The 14,642-nt window shown below is 42.9% G+C and overlaps 1 protein-coding gene across 3 annotated transcripts in view; it reads left to right on the forward strand.

Annotated features, from left to right (window-relative positions):
• The window catches only part of RAB14 (RAB14, member RAS oncogene family), a 102,164-nt gene extending 92,089 nt beyond the window's left edge, over nucleotides 1-10,075 (forward strand). For 2 of the 3 annotated variants that reach the window (XM_030207566.1, XM_030207565.1), the window contains 2 exons: nucleotides 5,112-5,142; nucleotides 7,863-10,075. In XM_030207566.1, coding sequence (XP_030063426.1) covers nucleotides 5,112-5,142; nucleotides 7,863-8,040 — 209 coding nt within the window. In that variant the 3' untranslated portion in view covers nucleotides 8,041-10,075. The remainder of the gene's footprint in view (nucleotides 1-5,111; nucleotides 5,143-7,862) is intronic. The other variant, XM_030207563.1, reaches the window with a different exon arrangement.
• The last annotated feature ends 4,567 nt before the right edge of the window (nucleotides 10,076-14,642 follow it).

A 14,642-nucleotide genomic window follows, 5' to 3' on the forward strand; every position in this document is an offset into this window, starting at 1 on the left:
CCAGCAACGTCTGGCGGATGTCCCTTGCCAGGGGGGATAACATTTTCGGCGAGAAGGTCGAGCAGTTGGTGGACCAACTACACCAGCGGGAAACCGCTCTCGACAAGCTCTCCCGCCGGGCGCCTTCAGCACCCACCTCTACAGGTGGACGTTTTTCCCGGGCCCGGCAGGCTGCACCCTTTGCCTACAACAAGCGTAGGTACACTCAGCCGGCCTGAAGGCTTCCTCAGGCACAGGGACAGTCCCAGCGTGCTCGTTCCCGTCAACAGCGTGCGCCTAAGCAGCCCCCTGCGCCTCCACAGCAAAAGCCGGGGACGGGCTTTTGACTGGATCCATGGGAACATAGCCGCCATCAAAGTGTCCGTACCGGACGACCTGCCCGTCGGAGGGAGGTTGAAAGTTTTTCACCAAAGGTGGCCTCTGATAACCTCCGATCAGTGAGTTCTCCAAATAGTGCGATGCGGATACACCCTGAATTTGGCCTCCTCTCCACCAAATTGCCCACCAGGAGCTCAATCTTTCAGCTCCCATCACAAGCAAGTACTTGCAGAGGAACTCTCCGCCCTTCTCAGCGCCAATGCGGTCGAGCCCGTACCACCCGGGCAGGAAGGGCAGGGATTCTATTCCAGGTACTTCCTTGTGGAAAAGAAAACAGGGGGGATGCGCCCCATCCTAGATCTGAGAGGCCTGAACAGATATCTGGTCAAAGAGAAGTTCACGATGCTTTCCTTGGGCACCCTTTTACCAATGATTCAGAAAGACGATTGGCTGTGTTCCCTGGATTTAAAGGACGCTTACACTCACATCCCGATACTGCCAGCTCACAGACAGTATCTCAGATTCCGTCTGGTGACACGGCACTTTCAGTATTGTGTGCTGCCCTTTGGGCTCGCCTCTGCTCCACGGGTGTTCACGAAGTGTCTCGTGGTGGTTGAGGCGTATCTACGCAAGCTGGGCGTGCACATGTTCCCGTATCTCGACGATTGGCTGGTCAAGAACACCTCAGAGGCAGGGGCTCTTCGGTCCATGCAGTGCACTATTCACCTTCTGGAGCTGCTGGGGTTTGTGATAAATTACCCAAAGTCCCTTCTCCAGCCAGTCCAATCCCTGGAATTCATAGGAGCTCTGCTGAATTCACAGACGGCTCAGGCCTTTCTTCCAGAAGCGAGGGCGCACAACCTCGTGTCCCTCACTTCCCGGACCAGAGCGTCTCAGCAGGTCACAGCTCGGCAGATGTTGAGACTCCTGGGTCATATGGCCTCTACAGTTCATGTGATTCCCATGGCTCGTCTTCACATGAGATCTGCTTAATGGACCCTAGCTTCACAGTGGTGCCAAGCTACCGGGAATCTAGAAGATGTCATCTGCCTGTCCGTCAGTTGCCGCAATTCGCTGCACTGGTGGACACTTCGGACCAATTTGACCCTGGGACGTCCATTCCAAATTCCGCAGCCCACGAAGGTGCTGACGACGGATGCATCTCGCCTGGGATGGGGAGCTCATGTCGATGGGCTCCACACCCAGGGCCTGTGGTCCCTCCAGGAACAAGATCTTCAGATCAACCTCCTGGAGCTCCGAGCGGTCTGGAATGCACTGAAGGCCTTCAGAGATTCGTTGTCCCACCAAATTATCCAAATTCGGACAGACAATCAGGTTGCAATGTATTATATCAACAAGCAGGGGGGCACCGGATCTCGCCCCCTGTGTCAGGAAGCCGTCGGGATGTGGCGTTGGGCTTGCCAGTTCGGCATGCTTCTCCAGGCCACATACCTGGCAGGCGTAAACAACAGCCTGGCCGACAGACTGAGCAGAGTCATGCAACCGCACGAGTGGTCGCTCCATTCCAGAGTAGTACGCAAGATCTTCCGAGAGTGGGGCACCCCCTCGGTTGACCTTTTTGCCTCTCAGACCAACCACAAGCTGCGTCAGTTCTGTTCCAGACTACAGGCACATGGCAGACTAGCGTCGGATGCCTTTCTCCTCCATTGGGGGACCGGCCTCCTGTATGCTTATCCTCCTGTACCTTTGGTGGGGAAGACCTTACTGAAACTCAAGCAAGACCACGGCACCATGATTCTGGTAGCGCCTTTTTGGCCCCGTCAGATCTGGTTCCCTCTACTTCTGGAGTTGTCCTCTGAAGAACCGTGGAGGTTGGAGTGTTTTCCGACTCTCATTTCGCAGAACGACAGAGCACTTTTGCACCCCAACCTTCAGTCTCTGGCTCTCACGGCCTGGATGTTGAGGGCATAGACTTTGCTTTGTTGGGTCTGTCTGAGGGTGTCTCCTGTGTCTTGCTTGCCTCTAGAAAGGATTCCACTAAAAAGAGCTACTTTTTCAAGTGGAGGAGGTTTGTCGTTTGGTGTGAGAGCAAGGCCCTAGAACCTCGTTCTTGTCCTGCACAGAACCTGCTTGAATACCTTCTGCACTTATCAGAGTCTGGTCTCAAGACCAACTCAGTAAGGAATCACCTTAGTGCGATTAGTGCTTACCTTCACCGTGCAGAGGGTAAAGCCATCTCTGGAGAGCCTTTAGTTGTTCAATTTATGAGAGGCTTGCTTTTGTCAAGGCCCCCTATCAAGCCTCCTGCAGTGTCATGGGAACGTCGTCCTCACCCAGCTGATGAAACCTCCTTTTGAGCCACTGAATTCATGTCATCTGAAGTACTTGACCTGGAAGGTCATTTTTTTGGTGGCAGTTATTTCAGCTCGTAGAGTCAGTGAGCTTCAAGCCCTGGTAGCTCATGCTCCTTATACCAAATTTCATCATAACAGAGTAGTCCTCCGCACTCACCCTAAGTTCCTGCCAAAGGTGGTGTCGGAGTTCCATCTTAACCAGTCAATTGTCTTGCCAACATTCTTTCCCAGACCGCATACCCGCCCTGCTGAACGTCAGTTGCACTCATTGGACTGCAAGCGAGCGTTGGCCTTCTATCTGGAGCGGACACAGCCCCACAAACAGTCCGCCCAATTGTTTATTTCTTTCAACCCCAATAGGAAAGGGGTCGCTGTCGGGAAATGCACCATCTCCAATTGGCTAGCGGATTGCATTTCCTTCACTTACGCCCAGGCTGGGCTGACTCTTGAGGGTCATGTCACGGCTCAAAGTGTTAGAGCCATGGCAGCTTCAGTGGCCCACTTGAAGTCAGCCACTATTGAAGAGATTTGTAAGGCTGCGACGTGGTCATCTGTCCACACATTCACATCACATTACTGCCTCCAGCAGGATACCCGACGCGACAGTCGGTGCTGCAGAATCTGTTTGGGGTTTGAATCCAACTCCACCCTCCAGGACCCGATTTTATTCTGGTCAGGCTGCACTCTGTTAGTTGTTCTTCGTAGGTCAATTTCTGTTATGCCCTTGCCGTTGCGAGGTTCAATTGACCTGGGTTCTTGTTTTGAATGAGCCTGAGAGCTAGGGATACCCCAGTCGTGAGAACAAGCAGCCTGCTTGTCCTCGGAGAAAGCGAATGATACATACCTGTAGCAGGTGTTCTCCGAGGACAGCAGGCTGATTGTTCTCACCTACCCTCCCTCCTCCCCTTTGGAGTTGCGTTTTTACTCATTCCTTTGCTTGTCATTCAACTGAGCGGGAACGGTCACGCACGGGCGGGAAGACGGCCGCGCATGCTCGGTGGGCATGCCCTGCGTGCGGGACCGCCTGCGAAGTTTTGTTCCAGTTGGTGGGGGCTGCCGTGGACGTCAACCCAGTCGTGAGAACAATAAGCCTGCTGTCCTCGGAGAGCACCTGCTACAGGTATGTATCATTCGCTATGTTTCACGTTAATATCTGTAAGCTGAAGGTTAAACTGTTTAGTCTTTGTGCTTCTGCGTTTTCTCGTACATATTCAGTTACTGGTTTCAAACTTTTTTTTTTTTTTTTTCTAAAGGGCCTTTTTCTTCCTTGAGATGGGTTGTATATGTAGCAAATGCTGCTCTTAACAGAACTGCTTATCTTCTCAGTGCACATAATGGACTAGATTCTATATGTGGCACCTGAAAAATCAGTGCTGAAAATATTTCTGCCTAGGCATACACTTTAAACTGCTTCTAGATTTAGGTGTGGTTTATAGAATGCTGGCGCCCAAGTTAGGCGTGGAGCAGGGTAACATGATCCCCGGGCTGGAGCTTCTGACACACTGAAAAGAGCTCTGTGGAGTGAGAGACTCGCTCCACCACACGTGTGCGAGAGCCTTTTGTGCCGCTGAGAGAGGACCCATTTTGTTTTCCTTCTGTACAGTTGACTATGGTTAGCACGACCATGCTTTAAGATTAAATGTCTGTCAGATTCAGCAAAGCCTCCAAAACAAATGAGGACCAGCACTATAATGGAATTTTAAAAAATGCTTAAAGTATTTATTCAGTGCTTTTTATTTGTGAACTAATCACCTTAAACATTATAAGCAGCTTTCTCATCAGCTGTACATTGTTTATTGGGATTCTTGATAAATTAGGTGAGGCAAGCAAAGGTTTATCTGCTAAAAGCATTTTAAGTGGCTTTGTTTTTAGGAGTGGAAGGTAGAAAGTGTTGGGAACATAGATCTGTTTCTCTTGGGTTTCCATCTATTTGGAACTCTGGTGGGGATCTGGCATAGTGAATCTTCATTTAAAACTACCACTGGATTCTTCCCCCCACCACCCCCCTAATTTTATAATCAGTTCTTACCCAGTCTAGTCATTGCAGCACATTGCATTCCAGATCCCTGCAATCATAAATTCTATATACAGCAGCAAGTCTTAGTTACATAGGGGGTCTTTTACAAAGGCGCGCTAGTGTTTTTAGTTTTAACATGTGCTAAATGCTAGAGACACCCACATATTCTAGTGGGTGTCTAGTGTTTAGTACGTCCCTTATTTTTAGCACTTGCTAAAAAAACTCTAGCGAGCCTTTGAATAAGGACCCCATAATGATTGATTTAGGAATTGAACATAGGTTTTCTGTATGACAGTACCCAACACTGCCTCTAACGCTGGTCTTTAGAGTTTTTAATAATTTCACCAGTTTAGAACAAACTAAATTAACATTGTTACGGATTATTAAGCTGACCATTTTAAACATTTTATGCCATATTGTTTGGGATATTTTAGAGTAATTTATAACTGTATTTTTATTAGGTTTATTGTTCCTTGAAGCAAGTGCAAAAACGTAAGTAGATTATATAATTCATTAATTCTTAATGTTGAGATAACTAGGCTAAATCTGTGGTTGAAAAGGCCATTGAGAAATTTGAACCAAGCATGTGTGTGTATATTAGAATTCATCACTTCTGTACCTCAGAAATTTCCTCTGAATTAGTACTGTTCCTTCAGTATCCATGAAGTGCTAAGTCTAAATCAGTGTTTAAAAGCCACTCCTGTATCCTGGAAGGCGTAGAAGTTACTAACTGGTCACACCAAGGGAGTGCAGTACGACTTGTAAGAAAAATAGCTCAGGTAAATTGCAGCTAGTTCAACTTGATGTATTTAAACAAATTATGACTTAACAATGGTTTAAGTTGTAATTGTGGGTGTGTATATGGGGGTAAATACTACTGATTGAGAACAGTTATGTTCCTCTGTACCAGTAAATTAAGCTCTCGCTACCAAAATGTTAACTGAGCAGCCTATAGCACTTTTGTAGTTCATATGAGAACTGAAGCACACTGAGAAAGTGGGCAGCAGCGCAAGTCTGGAAATTACTATCTGCAGCATTGGCACAACTGGTAATCTCCAGATGAATGATCTACCTGAACTTGCTAATATTTCTGACCTTTCTCTGAAGCGTTAACAGTGTTGATTTGAAAATCCTCAGTCTTAAATATGGTGGTACATGTAGAAGGAAGACTGACTAGAACAGTGTCCTGTGTTTAGTCTCTGTTATGGTTCTGCTGAGTAGTAGCTGGGGTGTTTTAATATAATTCAGGAAGATTTCAGCTGCCATCTGTACTGGAAAGACCTTGAAAGGAACATTATAGAATGCTGTTTTGGTTATGGATTAGTTCATGGACTACTAACATGTACCTTAACATATCAATAACTGGTCCCATCACATCCCATAAAGTAGGACATGTGGTAAAATAACAGTAGCATTAGCATATGCTGGTGCAGTAGTAGCGTGTACTACTAATTCAAATCATGAGTCTTGTTTAGATCTGTGCCTTCTGGTGGTTAATTTTACTAAAGAGCTTTCAGAACTTGTTGGTGCCAGACCTGTTAAGTCTAATAAAATATTTGTGCTGATGCTAAATAAGTCTCTGCTCTGTTTGTTGTTGAAATCTGGTACTATATGTAGTAATCCTGTAGTTTTAAATCACCTTGCCCTGAAGTCTCTGGTGTAAGCTCCAGTATTTTAATGTTCTCATTTTTCCATGTAAAAAACTTCCAAAATGAGACATTACAGTAACATTAGAGTTTGTGGTTACACCTGTTAATAATATCCCTTCCCCTCTCCAAATTTCGCTCCCACTTCGCCTGATCTTCCTGCTTTAGTGTCGTCGTTACCACTCTGTGTAAATTGTGTCTTCTGTGTGTGTTCTGAACCCTCTTTTGAAATTCAGAATACTTTTAAAAACCTTTTTTCCCTCCCTTGCCTTACCCTCTCCCCCTTCTTGACCTAACCTCACAATTATTGCCATCTTCCGGTCATTCAGGAGTAGGTTTCAAATCACATTGTGTCATCTTCATGTCCTCCCTCCCTACTGTACTTCACTATTGTGGGCTGCACTTCTGTCTTTGCCTCCGAGACAGGAATAGCCTTCTGGAGGGTGGACCCTCGAGTAATCCCCCCCCACACCCGAAGCAGAACCCCAGGCAAGAAAAACTCTGGCTACTAAATATTAGACTTAATAAATGCTTATTCAAAATAGCAAAAGAAACCAATAAGTAATTATTGAAATATTAACAAATAAAATCCCAGTGTAGCAAATAAAGAGTTTTTTCCTTGGGAGCTATCAATATGTCCACATTGAGGCGCCCCATCCTCAGTTCTGTTTCCTCTTAAATACTTTTTTCTTCCTTTCTTCATTATCTTAATTTATAACTACCCTTCCTACCTAATGACTATGCATCTTTCCAGAACATTCTATTTCCTTTTATGGTGAATCCTGTTACAGCACTTTCTGCCATCTTCCAACTCCTATCATGTATTCCTTCATTGCATGGAAAGTTAGGGCCTGTCATGTGCATAAGTTTTCATTAGATAATGGTGGACCTATATCCCAGTTATGCATAGTCACCATGACAGTGCCAACATCCTCTTGCTGAAGCTACAATTTCACCCAAACCCACTTCTCATGTTGATTATTTATCTGGATACTGCAGGTGTCCTTAGTCATAGGAGTCTCCGCTTGGTTGCTGACCAGCAACTTATCACAACTTAGCATAGGCCAAATGTCAAACCAATTTCTATAGCCTTAGAAGTGTAGTTTATTAGGAAAAAAAAAACACATTTATAGCTGTCTTGCAATTTCAGCTCAAGAAATGCAAAACGGCTATACTAAAAGAAAAACTAGAAATATGGAGGGTTTGCACCTTGCCATGGCCTCTGTGATATACAGGGCTGGTTGGTGGGTAGTGGGCACAGGAGCATCCTCAGTTCTGTACATAGCCAACCCAGAAAATTGCTTCCAGTGGAGACTGGCAGTCTCATGAGATTGCCATGGGAGGTCCTGGCAGCCATCTTGAGAATGGAACTGTCACAGGCAAATGGCTTTTAACTATCACCACGTCTCCTAGTAATTGTCATACACACTTTTCCTGCAGGCATGTCATCCTCTCAATGGAAAAGTAAGATGTGTTCTCTGTGTACCTACTATGTGAAAAAATAGGCACTGTATTGGTAATATATGCAAAGCTGAAAATCAGAGCAGAACATTTATTTTCTTTTAGAGGTGAAAATGTGGAGGATGCATTCCTGGAGGCTGCCAAGAAAATCTATCAGAATATCCAAGATGGAAGTCTGGATCTGAATGCTGCAGAGTCTGGTGTACAGCATAAACCCTCTGCTCCACAGGGAGGACGACTAACCAGCGAGCCGCAGCCTCAAAGAGAAGGCTGTGGCTGCTAGTGACTTCACCCCATGGCTTTTTCTGACCTTTTCAGCTCCTGTTGAAGCGGTATTTTTTTACTGCCTCGCTGTCTCCTGTACATCTTACTGGGTTTAAATTAAATAAAGCAGAGACAACCGTTTAACACCAGTACTAAACTGCTAAATGACTATAGCTATAATCAGGTTATCAAAGGCAAGTAGAGTAATAAAGAGACCCTCTCCTGCATGGTAAATCTAGAAGTTTCTTAATTGTCCTTGTGATAGATGTCACCAATCCATGGTTTCAAAAATGAGCACTGATGGTGGACCTTCCTGATTTTTACACTTCTTTGCAGGGCTGTGTTATGGTTAATTTTTATGGCATCTGTCCTTTCCCCATGCTGTAACTGTTATTCTAAAATCTATCCATAGTAATTATATAATGTTTATTTGCTGTTAGAAAAGGAGATCTGTAACTACGCGGGGCATTTTGATGGGAAGGAAGGGAAATATTCTTTCCTGTTTCTTCAACCCCCCCCCCCCCCCCCTTTTTTTTTTTTTTGGTAGGAGTACACATTTACTTCTGTCTTAATTTTATACAGGGAAAACATTTCATGTATATTTTCCTTGTGCTTAATAGCTTTACTTAGTGGGGTTTTGTCATTTTATCCCTCATTTAATAACAATACGTAAATATGTATAAAGTTTGAAGGAACTGAGCTAACATTTAAATACATTGTGTGTATATGATTTTAATGAAGAAAATAAATTGGTTATTGGCATTAGTATAGAGGAAAATCATTTTGTACAGTATGAACTCTGTTATCCACACCCTTCCTCATTTAGCACAATAGATGTATGTACCTGCAGTTTACAAAGTAACTATAGCCTTTCCTTCCTCAGTTGACTTTCTGATTCAATGTCTGTTCCATCTTTGCACTGTTATATTCTATGCTGTTAAACCTTATTGTGCAATCAGCAGTGTGCTAACATGCTTCTTTTGTAAACATTTTGGCATTTTTTGAGCTGCATTTTCTGCCTTACATTGTATGGCAGCTGTTTACTGTATCTTCTTTGCTTTTCATAGTATATTCATTGAGTGGTTCAGTTTAAAACTGGACAGGCAGAACTGCAAAGCTGCTGTTCAGGGATTTTTAACATAAGAGCTGTGCATTTTAACACTACAGGGGAATATGTATTAAAATATTTAACACTCCTTTTATAAAGTAGGAATGTCTCATTCTATCCAGGGAATGCGATTTATCTGCCAACACGTTTTTTCCATTCTAAAAGCTTGTAGAGAGAGCAGTTGAAATCATTTTAAATTTGCTTTAGCTTTGAAGGTAAAATTTTCATTCAATGGCACTTAAAAATCATCTTTTACAATTATGGGCTAGCAGGTTTCCTTTTTTTACAGTGAGAGAATGTCACAAACATCAATAAAACAAGCACCATTAAACCAAGCTGCAGTGTTAAAATTCAAAGTAGTGTTAAAATCCCTTCTTGTAAACACTATACCTGTGAAACATTTGTAAGCAAACTCTGGTAGTGGACTATTGAGTGGTTAATACTAATTGCAGAGCCAACACAAATGTGTAGGCACTGGTTCACCAATATAGTCCCATGTGTTTTAAGCTATGGAGTTTGCGATTGGTAGGGCAGTCAGATTAGGCATTTAGCTTTAACAGTGAAGATATTTTCAAGCCACCAGGGGGACCATGGCCTTTCGACAGAATCATTAATTTGGGTGAAGTAGATATGCTAATTTGATTCCAGCTGATACGTTCCAGTTAAATATTTTAAATTCCTTAGTTGCAGTAGGTTTTGTTTTGTCACACAATTTGTTTGGATTGCTGTACTATTTGTTTGATGTAACAAAATGCTATTAATCTGAATATTTGTAAATAAAGTACCTGTATCTAGATAAACACTTGCTTTTTTCCTGCATAGTCTTCTGACAAACTGAATCAGTAAAATGCCCAGTTCTTAAGAAGCGTGATATACATATGTATCCTTTACCCTAGATACTAATTTTGACATTTAAGCTTTTCCCTCTTAGCTACCTCTTTAAATATGGAATGTAAGAAAATATACCAGAACTGAAGACAAAACAGCTCATTTAAATGGATGATGAATGTTTTGCTTATAGAGGAATAAACTCTATACATAAACCTCTCGTCCACTAAAATTCACAGCCACACACTATACATATATATATATTTTTAAGAAAATATTTAGTCAAATACAATAAAATCTGATGACAGCTTATTTTTCCTGACTAAAAATGGTGTGTTTTAATTGCATTTAACTTGTGCACATTCCAAGACAAGGCTTGTACTATGCATGTCTTAAGACATATGTCTTTATAGTGTACAATCACATATATACATACTACAGTTTTAATGCATTCAGATGAATGTAGAGAGGTGTGGTAGCCATGTTAGTCCACTCTTAATGTTATCAATAGAAATCAAACTAAAACATGGAAAAGAAAATAAGATACCTTTTATTTATTGGACATAACTTAATACATTTCTTGATTAGCTTTCGAAGGTTGCCCTTCTTCGTCAGATCGGAAATAAGCAAATGTGGTAGCAGATAGTATATATGAGTAAGACATCCAAGCATTACTTTGACAGGGTGGGGTATAGTCCTGTGTGGGGTCTTCAGTTACTTTCCTGTAGTATTTATTGTCTGAGAGCTGTCTGTGCCCCTCTTCAATGTATTTTTGTGTCCATAATTACCACTGCGCCTCCTTTGTCGGCAGGTTTGATGATAATGCGTTCGTTAGTTTGTAGAGTTCTTTGTAAAAAATGTAACGAAGGATGCTATATTGGAGAAACAGGCCAGATGCTTAAGACAAGATTCAATCTGCACAGACATCACATGAAGATAGCCGGTGCCAGTCAGGTTCCCACCCCGGTGGGCCAGCATTTTACAAGACCAGGACACTGCACCAGTGATTTCATAGTTAGAATCCTGAAAGGTAACTTTAAAACAATACAGGAACGTAAGACCTTTGAAGTCAGAATGATTGAATATTTTGACACCCAACAGACAGGACTTAACAAGGATCTGGGTTTTCTAGCCCATTATAAACCATAAAATTGTATTTCTCTGTTTACCACCCTTCTCTCACCTACCCACACCCATCCTGTTAGAATATCAATGAAATGCTTTGATGTCCCCATGCATAGCTCCTACCCACACCCACCCTGTCAGACTGTCAAAGTAATGCTTGGATGTCTCACTCATATATACTATCTGCTACCACATTTGCTTATTTCCAATCTGACGAAGAAGGGCAACCTTTGAAAGCTAATCAAGAAATGTATTAAGTTATGTCCAATAAAAAAAGGTATCTTATTTTCTTTTCCATGTTTTATTTTGTTTGGATTTCTATTACAATAAGATGAATGTAGAAAATTTGGCATTAAAAAAATGTTCTTTTTGGAAAGATCATGTATGACCATAAATGTATACAGTACTTTTGGCTTGTTATGCAACAGCTTGTAAACTCCACAACAGCAGACACAAAGAACAGATTGAAAGACAATAATTTAGGGAACATCAACAATGCACCAAAGCTAAGGCTTAACTGTGTATAAGTGTCACTTCTGTGATCCGGGACTTCGGACATGTTGGGGCTGCAGTAAGGACCTATCCTGAATGCTTAGCAGTGTCTAGATAGCGGTGCTGAAACAGCTTTAAATTGCATTTCATGTAGGTTCGAATCTTGCACCCTTCTTAAAGCTTCATGGAAATAAAACTGGATATCTAACCCAGACTGCCAGTATTGTGCAATCTGACCTGCCAAACCTTTTCAACTTTGCCTTCTTCTGGTTTCCTACTGCATACCAGTGAGTTATGAATTTTTCTCATCTTCTCCACCAAATATCCCTCCATCTCCCATCTGTGTGTATCCTATTTAAATATTGAAACACCATGCCTCACTTGGAGGAATGCATAAAAAATGGGAAGCAGGCAAATCATATTGAACAGAAAGTTGCTCAAAAGATCTAAGGAATCCCATCCTAAATTCAGACACGTAGCTCACTGCCTGCACCCTCTTCTGTGCCTGGATCTTGGTCCCCCTTCTAAACCTGGGAGAAAACCTAGATTTCCCATAAATGGTACCAAACTTGACAGTTCAGCATTGCCGTTCCTTACGAAAAGCCTGCCAAGTCACAAAAAGGGCTGTAACAAAATATTTTTCCAATCAGCTCTGCCCTTGTATGCATTAAGCAAAGGAGATAATATGGGGGCAACCATGCCAGATAAGAAACTTTACTTGCAGTAACTGTATATTCCAGTCACCATTCTCATAAAAACTGCATCTGACAAACTGTGTTGTTTTTACGGATGTTCAGCATCCCTACCCTCACCCTGTTCTTTGACATTGAAGCTTAGCCATACTAATTCTTGTCCTCCATCCCGTCCAGATGAACTTCAAAATTCCACCGGTTGATCACACATAGGATCTAAGATGGCCCGTATTCATGTTCAGGGCCTCTGCTTGTTTTTCCTACCCATTATGGGGACATAAAAAGGTAGCCAGAAACAGGTTTCAGCTCGTCCCTCTTGCTCAATCATCCAATATTCCTGGTGTGATTTGATTTGTTTGTGCTAAGATCCAGGAGGGTTGGCTTCTGAACAGGATTGGTTCCCACTGGATGTTTCCCTGGCTGATGGAGGACCAAAACTTTCCCGTGGGGTGAGATGAGATCTTCTCAAGCCCGGATCAATGGTCACTCCCTCCTCAACCGGCAGCAGTGAACTCACTGGCCCCAAAGAGGCAACCCACACTGGGTAACTTGTGAGGGGCTGTGGGATGGATAGGAAGCATGCCAGAAAGTTCAGGTGTAGCCAGCACCACTGCAGAACATTGAAGTGGTTCAGGGGAGCTGGTTTTGGTTGAAGCCACATGCCAGACGTTTCTGGGAAGATTGATGAGGCTATAGTCCTGCAAGAACTATGTGAAGGGTAAAAGGTGGATCCCACAGATTCTCCTGGATCCTCTCAATATTACTTTAAAAAACAGAGTGCTGTTCTATTTTGACTTCTGCCACTACTTTTGTATGCAGCAAGCACCCGCGCTGTTGTACTCTGGCCTTCTCTGCTAGGTCCCACATACATAGGAAGTGAACACCCATGAGAGAGGGTGGGACCCAGCAGACAATGACAGGTACCATAGCTTGCTTATCCTTTTAGAATTGAGTTTGCTGTGGCTGAGAAATGAAAACGCTAATGGCAGGTGGTAAAGGGAAGCAGAGAGTGAGGAGGAGTAAGCTGAATAATGAGGTTATTCAGGAAGGAGGTAGAGAGACATGCTGGACAACGTGGGTGGGAGGGCAAAGGAAGATGTGAATAAGAGGGGGGAAGGAAGAGATTCTGGAGATCAAGGAGGCAGGGAAAGGAGGAGAGACATGCTGGAGATCATGGGGATGAGAAGGAGGGAGAGTCATCTGGAGATGATTTGGGGGGGGGGGGGGGGGGGGTAGAGGCAGAAGCTAAAAAAACAAGGAAGTGCTGGATCCAGGAAGATAGAGCCCTCCTAGTGGGATGGATGCTGGATCTGTGAGGATCCAAATCTGGTGGGAACTGGTGCAGGATCCCATTGGATCCAGCCTGGTTGGATTAAGTGCTGGATCTGGGTAGACCCATCCCTTCCGCTGTGAATTAGTACTGGATCCTGCCTTTCTGCTGAGAATTAGTGCAAGATCAGTGCTGGGGTTTGCCGCATACTGAAAGCAGCTGTGGCAGTCAAAAACAAAACAGTGATCCTTTTTTAAGGTAGTGCTTTGAGAATCTGGGGATTTCTCTTACTCAGAGCCCTATGTGAGTTACCAAACTCACATTTACAGAAACCTGGGTAGTTAACTTTGGAGTCTATTGATTTCTATATTGGATTTAGGGAAAAAAAACCTTACCCCAGTTATTCATAGTTTATTACCTCATTTTGGAAATGTTGAAGCTAGAATTAGCTGCAGAGAAAGAAATTCTAACTCTGAAATCCTAAACAAAAGGCAAAGTTTAGTTCAAGTAAAAGCTACTCAAAGTGCATGTATCAATGATTTGTCTATGATATGTTTAAGGGTGGACAACATTGAAAATTCACTTAGTGTTGATCTGAGATTTTTTGAATATGCTAGTTGTTGCAGATATTACAGATAGACATGTTTGACTTCTATTTGCTGATATATTGAAAATCTTTCATGAAGATATGCCAACAGTTTTGAGTGCTTATTTACCAATTCAAAAATGAAGGCGGCCTTCCAATGAAGAGAATTGTAACTACATATTGTTTGGAACCTGTGGAAGAAGTTGCTGGGAATAATGTTAAGGTCTTCTGTGAACATAGACTATGGTATAGATAAGAGATTACCTTTTGACAAAATGTTTCAGGTCTAAAGATCAAAACGTTAAGTGTAATAAAATGTGTTTTTCTGGATGTTACATGTGGGGCTCAAAAACAAAGGCAATTTTTATTGCTTAAATCTGGTATGATGGGGATTAGTTTCTTCCTGAAATATCCCTGCAAATGTATTTATCAGTTTAATAAGTACAGTGCATTCAAGATTTATGGTTTTGCACATTCACGGATATGTATGTAACCAACAAATCACCTTTTGTGTCGTGTT

Source organism: Microcaecilia unicolor, chromosome 6, assembly GCF_901765095.1.
Source record: "Microcaecilia unicolor chromosome 6, aMicUni1.1, whole genome shotgun sequence".
NCBI classification, from domain to species: Eukaryota; Metazoa; Chordata; class Amphibia; order Gymnophiona; family Siphonopidae; genus Microcaecilia; species Microcaecilia unicolor.